The following is a 15,246-nucleotide window of genomic DNA, read 5'->3' as shown; positions in this document are numbered from 1 at the left end:
GATAACTGCACTTAAAGTGGTTACATAAATGAATATCCTCTGCTTAGGAAATATACATGGCAGTAATAAGGATTCAAGGAGCATGATGTTTATAATCTATGTTCAGGTGTTCAGAAAATGGATTGATAAATAGATATATAAGTAGACAGATATTTAGATAGAATAGAATAATACGGCAAATCTGGCAAAATGTTAAAATTGGTGCATCTGGATATCTGGGTGGCAGGGTAGGGGTATGTTGGAGTTCTCTGAATGGGGCTTAAATATTTTTTTGTTACTGTACTGTATGTTTGAAAGTATTTCAAAATGAAAAGTTGACCAAAAAAAGAAAGAAAAAAGTTCACTCTAGCAGCTACGTGGATAAAGAATTTGCGGAGATGGATTGGAAGCAGAGAGACCATTAGGAGGTTGTTGGGCACCCCAAGTAAAAGACATGGTGGTCGTGCCTAGCCTAGGTGAGGTTGGGGAGTGGGGGGCTGAGCGCGCGTGGTGATGTAAGGAAGACACCAGATGTCTGGCCAGCCCGGCTGTTTTGCTCAGAGATGGGGAAGATATAGAAGTACGTTGTTTTTGGACATGTTGAGCTTCAGAAGCCAGTGACACACCCCTTGGGTTCTAAACACTTAGGAAAGAATAAATGGCATTTTGAAAGGCACCGGAGCGTACGAGATGTACGTCAGCCTAGGGATTTAGCTCTCTGCCCTCTCTCGCCCAGGGATTTAGCTCTCTACCCTCTCTCGCCCTTTCCGTCACTGTAACAGAAACTGTCAGGCTGAAGCACGCACGCGCATATCTCCGTCCAGGGGCGGCCGCTCCCTGATTGCGCACGCGCGGTATGGGTGGTTGCCAAGGAGACGCGTGGCCTTGACCTAGCCGTCCGCGCCGGGCGCCGCGGGCTCGGCGGCAGCAGCTCTTCGGCTGCTCCCGGAGCAGGTCAGGACCCAGCGGGCGGATGGACCGCCGCGGCGGGGAGGGCGAGGACGACGATGACGAGGAAGAGAAGCGGGGGGGCGGCGCCGCGGACTCGCAGGGGGTCAGACTGCCCCCCATCGCGGGCGGCACCTCGGAACTGCCCAAGCGGAAGGTGAAGAAGAAAAAGAAGAAAAAGAGCAAGGGGTCGAGCAAGGGGAACGGTAGGAGGAGCAGCTAACGCGCAGCCTCTTGTCCGCGTCCCGTAGAGACCCCTCCCCCTACGTAGAGACCGCCTCAGAGCAGAAACTCGCCACTCCCGAACAGGGAGTCTCCAGCTCCCCACACTTACCACTTATCCCAGCCTGGAGATGTCCGTAAAGACCATCCGTGTCCACAGAGACCCCCCAACCAGCCCAGAGACACCTTAATCGCCGCAGAGAGTCCATCATCTTTGCTGTCTCCAAACCCTACACGGAGACTAGCAAATAAATCTCTTAGTATTCCCTTTTCCCGCTCAGTAGCCCACCCATTCTCTCAAGAGACCTTGATACTCACAGAGACACTCCAGTCACCACAGAAACCCCGAATCTGCCATGAGAATTCTCAGTACTTAGAGGGACCCTCAACCGGCAGAGAGAACCCCACAAATGCCCTCCATTCCCACGGAGACGCCCAGCCCCACACAGCGACTCTTCCCTCTACACAGACACCCTCTCAGCTCGCTAACCCCTCAGCCGAGACTGGTAATCCCTGACATCCACACCCTCCCCACAGAACTCTTAAACCCTGCTTTCCCCAAACCCAGAGACATTACAGACACTCGTTCATGAACACACAGAAACACAGCCTCCTGCCTTGCATGTAAAGGCAGACCAAACACCGTCTCTGCGCGGACACTGCCCCCGGTACACGTTGGCCAAGGGGCAGCCTCCTCCGCACAACGGCCGGTTCACCAGTCACTGCCGCATCTTTTTTTTTTTTAATTCAGTTTTATTGAGATATATTCACATACCATATAATCATCCATGGTGTACAATCAGCTGTTCACAGTACCATCTTATAGTTGTGCATTCATCACCCCAATCTATTTTTGAACATTTTCCTTACACCAGAAAGAGTCAGAATCAGAATAAAAAATAAAAAAAGAACATCCAAGTCACTCCCCCCCATTCCCACCCTATTTTTCATTTAGGTTTTGTCCCTATTTTTCTACTCATCCATCCATACACTGGATAAAGGGAATGCAATCCACAGGGTTTTCACAATCACACTGTCATCCCTTGTTATACAATTGTCTTCAAGTCAAGGCTACTGGGCTGGAATTTGGTAGTTTCAGGTATTTACTTCTAGCTAGTCCAATACATTAAAACCTAAAAAGTGTTATCTATATAGTACGTAAGACTGTCCACCAGAGTGACCTCTCGACTCCATTTGAAATCTCTTAGCCACTGAAGCTTTATTTCATTTCATTTTGCATCCCCCTTTTGGTCAAGAAGATGTTCTCAGTCCCACAATGCCAAGTCCAGATTCATCCCTGGGAGTCATATCCTGCGTTGCCAGGGAGATTTACACCCCTGGGAATCAGGTCCCACGTGGGGGGGAGGGCAGCGAGATCACCCGCCAAGGTGATTGCGACATCCTTTTACATTCCCAAACGCCCTCCCCACACTCCCTCACATCAATGGTACACCACTAAATAACAATAAGCACCGACACTCACGGTCTGTACATCCAGCTATTACATTACACACACACTTGCATAGACTCCCTCCCAAACAGTTCTTGTATACAAACAAGCACACATATGCCGAGGCACACTCCAGTCTCTCTTGGGGACACCTCCTTAATGTACATACACCCACCAACACCTGCCACAAACCCACAGAACAGCCCACTAAGCTCCCTCTCGTAGAACCCCCAGATACCTCAGTGAAGGCACTGAGCACCCACTTGGTGGAAAGAGAGTGCAACAATGACCTAGCATTCAGGGCACCTGCCCATGAGTGCTCAAAGTCCCCACCGCCACCTGTGTGGTCCCCCTCAGTGGCTGTGGCTGCCAGGGAGGTGTGGCTTTCATTGACCATGGCCCAGCAGCCCTGACTCCAGCATGGCATGTCTGGGGCTCAAGTTTCTGTGCCCTGGGCCCTTTGGGTGCAGAGCTGGCACCACTGGAAAGACGGAGGCAGAAGGAATAGCAGCCGCCCCCTTGTCAACCTTGTGGTCTGGGGAAGGGAGCAGTGAGGTGATTATAATAACTTCTTTAGATGGAATCATAATAAAAATGCAAAAAAGCAATTCTGGAATTTAGGTCAAAAGCACCCTTTGTGTATGTATCAGCAACACCATGTTAGGAAATTTATGATCTTTTTAGCTTAGCTTTTGAATCTGGAAATTGCAGTGGTATGTACCCCAAACTGTCAGCAGGGGACCTCAGATAGTTTTCAGGAAATAGGAAAGTAGAGAAACTTTGAGAGGCTTTTTTTTTCCTTTTCTTTATTTCTTCTTTTATTTTCCGGGGGTGGGGGTGGGCAGATATTTCTCTCTTCTAGAAAATTGTAGGATGAGTTGATGAAAGAACCAAGTTAGTATATGTATGTTATAGAATTCTGAAATGCTGTCAGTGAAAAAAAAAATCAGAGCAAGCCACAGAATAGACGTTATTTTCTGGCTTGCCATAATATTGCTTTCCTCAGTCAAATTTAGAAATCTTTTTTGTTGTTCTCCAGGTCGTCCATCATACAGCGTCTAGGCTAGTAGAGTCATAAATCCCTAGAACTGGAGGTTAAGCAGGGGGTGGCATGACATAGCAGGAAGAACAGGGCACCGCAAGCCAGCCCTGCATTCCGACCCTTTCTTGGCCACTCGCTATGTGACACGGGCAAGTTACCCGAACTCTTGGAGCTTCAGTTTCCCCACCCGGGGCTTCACCCTGAGGTTCTGGCTCCTAGCAGTGCCCAATGCCTTGACCCAAAGCCCGAGGCTGGCGGGTGTGGGAGGCTGGAGGCCTGGGAGGCCTGAGCCCAGGTGAGGAGGGGCCTCCCCGTGTTACCTGTTTGGTGATTGGGGCGTTGCCCCGGCAGGCTGAGGGCAGGCCTCACCTCTGACACTGCTCATCTGCTCAGCAGGTGAACATCAGAGCCAAAGCCTGAAGAATCAGTCACTTTCTACATCCTTTCACGGCATCTTAAGTCCCAGCAAAGATCATGGCCTGAAGCAAGAGCACAGACAAGACAAAGAGGAAAACAAGCACATCCCTCCTTACCCCTGCACTGCGGGCTGCCCCCATTTTGCCGAAATAGAAGAGAAACTTGCCAACCAGATCAAAGAAAGTCTGCGTTGGGACGGAATTCTCGCCGATCCAGAGGCAGAAAAAGAAAGGATTCGTATCTATAAACTGAACCGGAGGAAGCGGTACCGGACTTGGGCCCTCAAGGGCTTCCACTCTGACCCCTGCGCGGAGGAGACCCCTGAGACCTTCCCCCTCCTCTCAGACAAAGACTGCAGCCCCCGCGGCATGCAGGCGGCCGGAAGAGCCGACCACCCGAGTCACTACTTTGAAGGCAACCTTGCCCCGAGGAGCCTACACTCCGATTTAGCTACCACTGTGCCCGAGTGAAAAACCGCCCTCGACCCTGACGAGCGTGTAATTATCCTGACCACAAGTTTATGTGTTAAAAAATAATAATAATAAAAGGAAATCAGACCTAGATCTGAGGGAAGCAGACACTTGGTACGTTAATGAGCTCAACCTCCCCTTCACCAAGATGCGCTCAACTGCCAAGGGAAGCCACATTCCTTAAGACGAAAGCAATTTCATGAACCAGTTTCTTTTAAGTGTTTTCTTTTTCTCTACTAAATTGGCATCTCCCTTTGTTTGTAATTCCTTATAACAGTTAGATGTCTATAATCTACCCCCCAAAAGAAGAGAAAGCATGCAGATGATATAAATTTTATGACAAATCAATTTCATGGGTAAGACTCCTTACATAGTACAGGCTTCTGTAGGCCCAAGGAAAATGCCTCAAACATTCTAGAGACTTTTTTGTTTTTAAATAAGTGCACTCCCTGACCTTATGTGGTCTTCAAGATAAGTGGGTTCCAGAACTTAATCCCTAGAGGGTTATTATGGGGAAACCCAAAAGGAATATGACTTCTCTTATAAACATGGTCCTCCCCCGCTCCCCCAGAGAGTGTTTTATTTTGCTTTAGGTACTAAGACATTTTTGTAAAAATTGTCTCATTTGACTGTGGGGATGGAGAAGTCCATGTTCCATAGGGCAGGCCGCAGCTGGGAATTCTGATAAAGGTTTTCGATTAATTCCCCAGGAGAAGCTGACTGGCTGAAGTAAAGATGGAAATTCTCTCTCCTGAGTGCTGAAATCGTCACTTCTCCTTTAAAGCTGATTGGCTGAGACTTCTCTCATTGTTGAAAGCAATCTCCTCAGTTGATGGTAGATGTAATGAGCCATAGATACAGTCAACTTCCTATTGATTTAAGTCCATGAAATATCTTCACAGTAACAATCATATCAATGCATGTTTGCCCAAACAACTGGACACCATAACCTGGCCAAGAAGACACGGGTAATTAGCCATTAATAGTCCACCCCTTGTCAATTTGGCACTCATGCACATCTCCTTCATCTCTAAATAAAAACAATAATCATATTTTCATGTAACATACTCACCTGTCTTCCATACAACCAGAAACACACTATCTTTCCCCAGAATAGGGTGCAAGTCTTTGGATAATAGTCACTCTTAAACTTGATATACGATAACTTAAATTCTACATTGTGGAGTTAATGCAACTTATATGATAAGGAGATAAGATAGGGAAGAAAAAAACATCCACTTTATGTGTATATATATATATAAACATACTCAAAACAAGGAAGAAATACTCATAACCATTACAGTCCTCATTTCTGTAACTAGTTATATGGTTGTATCTCAAATTTATAACTATCTTCTTCCACTACCTATTCCATATTCACTTTACCCTCAGCAAACACCTCAGCTGGCTGTGGTTATTTGCCTGGTGGGATGACCCAAACCTTCATTCCTGAAGTTGCTGGGCCATTGGTAGTCCTGTCTGGATTGGGTTGTTGCAGTTTCCCATTGACTGTAATCACAGGGCATGGTAGTACTAAGAGACGTCCTATGGCATCTCCTTTATTCCAGGCAAGACCAGTAAATTCCAGTAAGACCACTAAATTCCACGAGCATGTGCCCATTCCTGCACGTCATTTGCTGTCTGGTGGGTTACATGATCAGAAGCAATGTTATGTGGAACACCGTGATGGTGGATAAGGCAGTCTGTAAGTTCACAGATGGTAGTATTGTCAAGCATTATGTGCATGGAAGGCAAACTCATATCCAGAGTATGTGTCCTTTCCAGTTAGAACAAAATGCTGCCCCTTCCATGATGCAAGTAGTCCAATGTAACCAGCCTGCCACAGGTAGCAGGCTGATCACCCCAGGGAATGGAGCCAGGTTGGGGACTGAGCATTGGTCTCTGCTGCTGGCAGATTGGACACTCAGCAGTGGCTGTAGCCAGGTCGGTCTTGGTGAGTGGAAGTCAATGTTGCTGAGCCCATACATAACCTCCACCCCTACCACCATAGCCACTTTGATTATCCTCCCATTGGGAAATGACAGGAGTGGCTAGGGAAAGAGACCAACTGGTATCCACAGAATGGGTCATCCACTTGTTTAGTAAAATCTTCCTCTGCTGAGATCACACTCTGGTTAGCAGTCACATGGGATATAAACATCTTCATGTTTTTTTGCCCACTCAGGTCTATCCACATAGATCTTCCCCAACCTCCCTGTTACGAGTTTCCCAATGTTCCTTCCAAGTCCCTGACCATCCAGCCAAACCATTGGCAACAGCCCATGAATCAGTATACAAACACACCTCTGGCCATTTCTCCTTCCAAGCAAAATGAACAACCAGGTGCACTGCTCAGAGTTCTGCCCACTGGGAGGATTTCACCACTGTCCTTCAGGGATGTCCCAGAAAAGGGCTGTGGTGCTGCAGCTCTCCACTTTTGGGTGGTACCTGTATACTGTAGAGAACCATTTGTAAACCAGGCTCAAGTTTTTCTTCGTCAGTCAACTGAGGAGTATTGCCAAGAGGTTATAGCTGTGCACTGGGGAAACGAAGGTGAAGTGGCAGGAGTGGGGGCCATGGGCATTTGGGCCACTTCCTCATGTAAATTGTGCCTCAGGGTTTGCTTGAGCCCTATCTCATATATACCACTTCCATTTTATGATAGAGTGCTGCTGTGCACACCCAACTTTATGGCTTGATGGGTCAGAAAACACCTAGTTCATGGTAGGCAATTCAGGTCTCATGGTAACCTGGTGGCCCATGATTAAGCATTTGGTCTCTACTCAGGCCCAGTTCCAGGCCAAAAGCTGATTATCAAAAAGAGAGTAAACTACAGAGGATGGCAAGACTTTGTTCCCAAATCCTAATGGTCTGTTTTGATTCTCCAATAGAAGCCTGCCAAAGGCTCCAGACAGCATCTTTATCTGCATATGACACTTTCAGCACCAGTGGATGTATTATATAGCCCAGGTGGCAAAGCAGCTTGCACAGCATCCTGGACCTGTTGCAGGGCCTTCTCTTGTTCCCATCTCCACTCAAAACTAGCATTTTTGGGGGGTCACTCAGTAAATGGGCTGGAATAGCACATATGTTGTCTCCAAAATCCAAAGAGGCCAAATAGGCATCATGCCTCTTTTTTTGGTTGTAGGAGGGGCCAGATGTAACAGCTTATCCTTCACCTTATACAGGATATCTTGACATCTGAATTTTTGTGGGATTTCTCTCACACTCTCAGATACCAGGGATGCTGATTCACTAAACAATACCACATCTGGAACAGCAGCTGCAGTTGGAGTCACCACCTGGTTAAGTTTACTATAATCCACTGTCATCCTCCGAGATCCAACTGTTTTCTCATCCTGGGTCACACATTGCACCTCACCTTTTGGGGCCTATTGGACTTCAGTCTAGTCATATGTCTGGAAGAAAAGAGGAGTGGTGGGAGTTGGTCAGAAAAAGAAGTAGAAGTTTCTTGCAAGTCAGCCACCTCAGGGTTTTGCACTGAAGTTTCATCTCTCCAGACAATGTTTTAAGCAAAGTTCTGGAGCATTAAAAAATGCACTACTATACTGCTACTCCTAAATTAATATTCCTCCCTTCCACAAGTGTTTGTTGTGTCTTAATTTGGGTTCTCCCAGAAGCAGATCCTGAGACAAGGATTCAAAAGTAGATATTTGGGTGGTGAAGGAAACAGAGTAGCAAGGTGATGTAGGCATGGGAAGCCTGCCAGCCGAGGGTACACGTCCAGCCAGCTCCACGTGGGCAACTGGAGCTGCATCCCCTGGGGAAACCCTGGGAAACAATACAAGACCCACTTCTCAGAATCACCCCACCTGGGAGCTGGGATATTTGTACTCCTCCAAGGCACTGGCTGAGGGCTGGGGGAAGGGAGGTGCTGCCCAGGTGCAGCAGGCTGCCCAGGTGCGCTAGCAGCCTCCCTCAGGCCTGTGGGAAACAGCCCTCAGGCAGGAAACTGCAGCCCCAAAGGCCCAAGGGTTGGGGGCAGGGGTGGGGGGACTTTCTGCCAGTGTCAGCTGCATGTGAGCAGCAGTGCAGGGCCTGAGTGGGACATGCTTGAGATGGGGCCCCTTAAAAAAAAAAAAAAGAAAGAAAAAAGAGGTCCCTGCCATCCAAGAGTTTAATATGTTTTTGGATAGGCAAGATATACAGTAGACACAGGGTAAGTTAAAAGCGAATACACCACTTCACACCCACTAGGATGGCTATTATTATTTTTAAAACAAAAAGTGTTGGTGAGTGTACTGGTTTGGATGTACTATGTCCCCCAAAGCTCCATGTTCTTCAATGCAATCTTTTGGGGGCAATGTGTTAGTGTTGATTAGGTTGGAATATTGGATAAAGTTCTTTCCACAGAGATGTGACCCACCCAACCGTAGGTGATAACTTTGATTAGATAATTCCCATGGAGGTGTGGCCCTGCCCACTCAGCATGGGTCTCGATTTAATCACTGGGTCCTTTAAAACGCTGGCACAGACCCAGAAGCTGGCTGGCTTAGCTCAGAGATGTTTGGAGTTGTGGACCCCTGACATGCTGCAGCTGAGAGGCACATTTTGAAGATAGCCGTCGAAAGCTGGTGCTGACATTTTGGAGAATGCCATTTTGAAACTCAACCTGGGAGCAAGCAGACGCCGGCCACGTGTCTCCCCAGCTAACAGAGGTTTTCTGGATGCCAATGGCCTTTCTCCAGTGAAGGTACCCTATTGTTGATGCCTTACCTCGGACACTTTATGGCCTTAACACTGTAACTCTGTAACCAAATAACCCCCCTTTATAAAAGCCAATCCATTTCCAGTGTTTTGCAAGTGGCAGCATTAGGAAACTGGAACAGTGAGGATGCAGATAAATTCATTATTAGTGTGAATGTAAAATGGTGTAGCCACCATGAAAAACAGTTTGGTGGTTCCTCAGAAAGTTAAACATAAAGTTATCATATGGCCTGGCAATCCCACTTCTACATATATATACCCCAAAGAATGGAAAGCAAGGTCTCAGACAGATATTTGTACATCGATATTCCTAGCAGCATTATTCACAATAACCAAAAGGTGGAAACAGCCCAGGTGTCCATCAACAGATGAATGGATAAACAAAACATGGTATATCCATAAGGATTAAAAGGAATAAAAAGAAGTGAAGTGCTGGTACATGCTGTAACATGGGTGAACCTTGAAGACATCATGTTAAGTGACATAAGCCAGGCACTAAAGGACAAATATTGTATGATCTCTCTTATCTGAAATACCTACAATATGCAAATTCATAGAGACAGAAAGCAGATTAGAGGTTACCAGGGACAGGGACTTGGGGGGTCGGGTTGGAGTAGGTAGTCAATGATCAATGGGTATAGAGTTTCTGTTTGGGGTGATGAAAGAGTTTTGGTAATGGTTGGTGGTGATAGTAGTACAACATTGTGAATGTAATTAATGCTTCTGAATTGGCCACTTCCAAGTGGTTAAAATGGGAATTCTGAGTTGTGTATACATTACCACAATAAAACCATATATTTTTTATTTTTTTTAGAAAAGCCAATACAAAACATCACAGAACACTTATTTGAGACTAAGTGAAAGTGGGCATCTTGGTCCCTGTTTTTCCTCAGCTGACAGCGCAGCCTTCTCATCCTTCCTGGAAAGGCCAGTTACAGTCATATTTTCACCATCGTGCCCCCACTAGCGCAGGGAATTTTGGAGAAGACATTTCCTCCCCTGGAGAATGGTTAGGAGCTGGGCTGGGCAGAGACCCTGAAGCAGACAGGAATGCTTCACCCACTCAGCCCGGGTCCGGGGAGAGATGGACCCACGCAGCAGGCAGAGGTGAAGCAGAGGCTTTGGGCTCCCTGGAAAGGAGATGGGGCCTGTGTGACCGCTCTGCCACAGGCCCTTGCCTGATGCCTCAGGGCTCAAGGATGGAGCAGAGACAGGAGTTAATATCGCCCACTAAGTGTCTGCCTATAGGAGATCAAATAAATCACTGGTCCATACAATGGAATAGCAAGCTATAGTAACTAACTTTGCAGTGAATATTTTATATGCACTTTTTAGTGCAATTTTCCATTGTTTTAGGTATTTGGGGAGGTAGACTGACAGAGCCAAAATATAATTAAAACAATAAACACTTATGTAGTTCTTAACTCATGCCAGGTACTGTTCCATGTATGTGTGTGTATGTGTATATATATATACACATATACACACACACACACATATATATATACTCATTTAATCCTGACAACATCTCTATGAAGAAGGAACTTCTTGTTATTTGCATTTTATAGAGTGTAAATGGCTTGCCCAAGGTCACACAGCTGGGTGAAGCTGGGATTTGAACCCAAGTGTCTGGCTCCAGTCCTACTGCCTAAAGCATCCTTTCCCAAGAATCAGATGGGAAATGGCATTGGAAGAATGTGTGGATTTTAGATACAGATGGTAATAAAGTCCTCTTAGAGCTTAGGGCCAAGAAAAAGCCCCATCTTACAGGTGCTCATTTCCTAATACTAGATATTATCTTCCAGGTTGCTTTTCCTTTTTGCCTTGCTTGTGAGGAAGCTCAGGGCTAAATTTTGTTCTCAATTGTGATAGTTTTTCTTAATCTTGGCTCTGGTGAAGTCTCCCTCCCAGCCCCAACCCTTTACTATTGGGCCTGACCCTTTTACTCTGATTTTGGAGGCTCTATCACATGGAGGGTGTCTTTTATTGTAATCATCCCTACCCCCTTTTGGAAGTAGGTTGGTGCAAATAAGTACATGAAAAAAAAAAGAGAAAGAGTCCATTCAAACTAAATTCTCTGACCCTCATTGATTTGTAGGCAGTCCTTGGAAAGGCGGTGTGCTTGGATCCTGAACACCCTGTTAATTGAGCTTAATTATCTAAACAAAGCCCCAGCGCCTTTGGAGAAAAGGAGTAATTTGTAATTACCAGCAATTGGTTTGACACACCAAGACCCCTGCATTCTCATTTTGAAAAAGAAAAGAAGCTGGTAAATATAAAGAACAGACACATCCCACTGAAAAACAAGCCCCCTCACATTCCCATGACTTGATTCAGCGCCCCCACTATTGTGAGGTTGAAAATAGTATTTACAGTGCAACCATCTAAAAGCAGTGCATTCACTTAGACTGGGCCATTCGTACAGCCCTGAAAAGCTGCAGTTTTCAGAAAAATTAGCAAGGGTTTATCTCTGGGGGGTTATAGGAGAGGAGTGATTTCTTCTAAAATTCTTATTTTCAGCTTTTACATTTAGGTCTATAATCTACCTGGAATTAAATTTTGATTGTGATATGAGGTAAAGGTGTGTTTTTTTTTTTTTCTATATGTATAACCAAAGTTTTCCAGCATCGTTTATTGAAAATATTTTCCTTTTCCCTTTGAATCACTTTGGTGCCTTTGTCAAAATCAATTTGCAATAGATCTATTTATGGACTATATTCTGTTCCATTGATCTATTTGTCTATCTTTATACCAAATTCATACTGCCTTGATAACCATAGCTTATGGGATCTGGTCTTGAAATCCGGTAGTATATGTTCTCCACCTTTGTTTTTCTTTTCAGTTATTCTAAGCCCTTTGCATATATTCTAAGTCCTTTCCATATATATTTCAGAACCAGATTTGCAATTTTATTTAAAAGTAAACCTTGTTGGATTATGACTGGGATTGCATTGACTCTAAATGAATTTGGGGAGAACTGATATCTTAATATCACGTCTTCCATTCCAAGAATCTATACTTCCCCATTTAGTTATATCTTCTTTAATTTCTCTCTGCAATGTTTTGTAATTTTCAATGTAAAGTCTTTGAATGTCTTTTGTTATATTTATTCCTTGGTATTTTATGGTTTTGAGACTATTGTAAATAGAATTTTTAAATTTCATTTTCTAATTGTTTGCTACTAGTATATAGAAACACAATTAATTTTTGTATATTGAACTTGTTTCTTGAGACCTGGATAAACTCAATTATTAGCTTCAGCAATTTTGGTTGCTGATTCCTTAAGATGTTCTATATGAACAGTCATGTTATTTGTGAATAGGAATAGTTTTACTTCTTCCTTTCCAATCTTTACACTTTTTTTTTCCTCCTTATTTCACTGGCTCAGACCTTTAGTTAAGTAGTGGGAGTGGGCATTTTTGCCTTTTCACCAGTGTTAGGGGGAAATCAGTCAATATGTTGACATTAAATATGATATGACATAATGAGTATGTTGTCTGCAAGCTAGAACTGTATTACTTCTTCCTTTCTAATCTGTGTGTCTTTTCTTTTTCTTCCATTATTGCACAGACCCTCAGCACAATGCTGAATAAGAGTAGTGAGAGAGAATGCCCTTGCCTTCTTCTCATACTTAGAGGGAGACATTGAGTCTTAACTGTGACGTACGTTAACTGTTGGTTTCTCATAGTTGACCTTTATCAGCTGAAGAAGTTCCCTTTTTTTCCTAGTTTGCTGAGAGTTTTTCTCATGAACGAGTGTTGAATTTTGTCAAGTGCTTCCTCTGCATCCACTGAGATGATTATAGGACTTTTTGTTTAGTTTTGTTTTAGTCTGTTAAATATGAGGAATTACCTTGATTGCTTTTTTTTTTTAATATTCATTTTATTGAGATATATTCACATACCATACATTCGATTGTTCACAGTACCGTTACATAGTTGTACATTCATCACCTAAATCAATCCCTGACACCTTCATTACCACACACACAAAAATAACAAGAATAATAATTAAAGTGAAAAAGAGCAACTAAAGTAAAAAAGAACACTGGGTGCCTTTGTCTGTTTGTTTGTTTGTTTCCTTCCCCTATTTTTCTACTCATCCATCCATAAACTAGACAAAGGGGAATGTGGTCCTTATGGCTTTCCCAATCACATTGTCACCCCTCATAAGCTACATTTTTATACAATTGTCTTCAAGATTCATGGGTTCTGGGTTGTAGTTTGATAGTTTCAGGTATCTACCACCAGCTACCCCAATTCATTAGAACCTAAAAAGGGTTGTCTATATTGTACGTAAGAGTGCCCACCAGAGTGATCTCTCGGCTCCTTTTGGAATTTCTCTGCCATTGAAGTTTATTTCATTTCCATTCACATCCCTCTTTTGGTCAAGAAGATGTTCTCCGTCCCACGATGCCGGGTCTATATTCCTCCCTGGGAGTCATATTCCACGTTGCCAGGGAGATTCACTCCCCTGGGTGTCTGATCGATTGGTTTTCAAATATGAAATTAACCCCATATTCCTAGACCTTGCTTAGTCAGGATGTATTATCCTTTTTATATATTATTGGATGTGATTCACTCATTTTTGTTAAGGATTTTTATGTCTATATTCATGAATGGTCTTTGGTCTTTGGTTATCTTGTAATGTCTGTGTCAGGTTATGGAATCACAGAACTTCATAGAACAAGTACTCAAAGAACAAGCTGGAAAGTCCTCTTTCTTCCTCTGTTTTCTGAATGAGGTTGGGTAAGCTTGATATTATTTCTTCCTTGAATGTTTGATAGAATTCTTCGGTGAAAACCATCCAGCTCTGGAGTTTTCTTTGTGATAAAATTCAATTTTCTATTTCATCTTGTCATCTTGTATTTTTGGTAAGATGTTATTTTTTTTTTTTAAGGAATTTGCTCAATTTATCTACAACTTTATTGGCATAAAGTTATTCATTATATTATCTTCTTATACTTTCAATGACTGTAGGATCTCTTTTCAATCCTCATATTGGTAATTCATGTTTTCTGGCTCTTTCTTGATCAATCTAGCTGAGGCTTATCAATTTTTTCAATCTTCCCAAATAACCAAATTTTTGCTTTTAAAATTTTCACAATCATTTGCCTGTTTTATATTTCATTGACTTCTGCTCTTATTTTCATCATTTTCTTCCATTTTCCTATTTCGGGTTGAATTAGCTCATCTTTTTCTAGTTTCTTTCACCTTAAAATGGGCAGCAGGTGGGAGCTGCTTCTTTCACTTACTAATAATCTGGGTTATTCATTACCCCTTTTTTGCTCTTTGAACTTCCAACATCTGCACAATCAACTCTTTATTTTAAATCCCCTATATTGGAAATGTCCAACATGATTCTGGCTTTCCTGACCAGACTGTAGTTGTTTTATATATATACTAGCATTTCTTAAAGTGTGTTCCAAAAAACATGAGTTCCATGAAATGCTCATGGGTTCTGTGGTACAACGAGCTTGGAAAATGCTACATACTAGATCTTCCCTTTTGATGAGTCTCAACACAACTTACCATATTAAAGGCTACCGTAGATTTAAAATTTTTTTTATTTGTTGAAGTGTACAATTCAGTGGCATTTAATGCCTTCACAATGTTGTGCAACCCCCACCTCTTTTCAGTTTCAAAGCTTTTTCATCACTTCAGAAGCACCCCAAACCCATCAAGTAATCACTTCCCACGTCCCCTTTACCCCATCTCCCGGCAAACATTAATCTGTGCTCTGTCTTTGTGCATTTGCCTATTCTGGATATTTCATATTAAAGGAATCATACACTTTGTGGTATTTTGTGTCTGGCTTCTTTCACTTAGCATAATGCTTTCAAGGGTCATCCCAGTTGTAGCATGTATCAATACTTCATTCCTTTTTATGGCTGAATAACATTCCATTGTAGGTATATACCATATTCTGTTTAGCCATTCATCTGTCGATGGACACTTGGGTTGTTTCCACCTTCCAGCTATTGAGAATAA

General features: G+C 43.6%; 1 protein-coding gene across 1 annotated transcript in view; it reads left to right on the top strand.

Annotated features, from left to right (window-relative positions):
* Positions 1-5,058, top strand: part of LOC119514690 (protein LIAT1-like) — a 189,639-nt gene extending 184,581 nt beyond the window's left edge. Inside the window, exons 7-8 of the mRNA XM_037810474.1 lie at positions 874-1,133; positions 4,038-5,058. Of these exons, the coding sequence (XP_037666402.1) occupies positions 874-1,133; positions 4,038-4,528 (751 nt within the window). The 3' untranslated portion in view covers positions 4,529-5,058. The remainder of the gene's footprint in view (positions 1-873; positions 1,134-4,037) is intronic.
* The last annotated feature ends 10,188 nt before the right edge of the window (positions 5,059-15,246 follow it).

The sequence above is a fragment of the Choloepus didactylus genome, chromosome 18, assembly GCF_015220235.1.
Source record: "Choloepus didactylus isolate mChoDid1 chromosome 18, mChoDid1.pri, whole genome shotgun sequence".
NCBI lineage: Eukaryota > Metazoa > Chordata > Mammalia > Pilosa > Megalonychidae > Choloepus > Choloepus didactylus.
The sequence above is the reverse complement of the archived record's forward strand: the minus strand, read 5'-3'. Positions and strand labels throughout refer to the sequence as shown.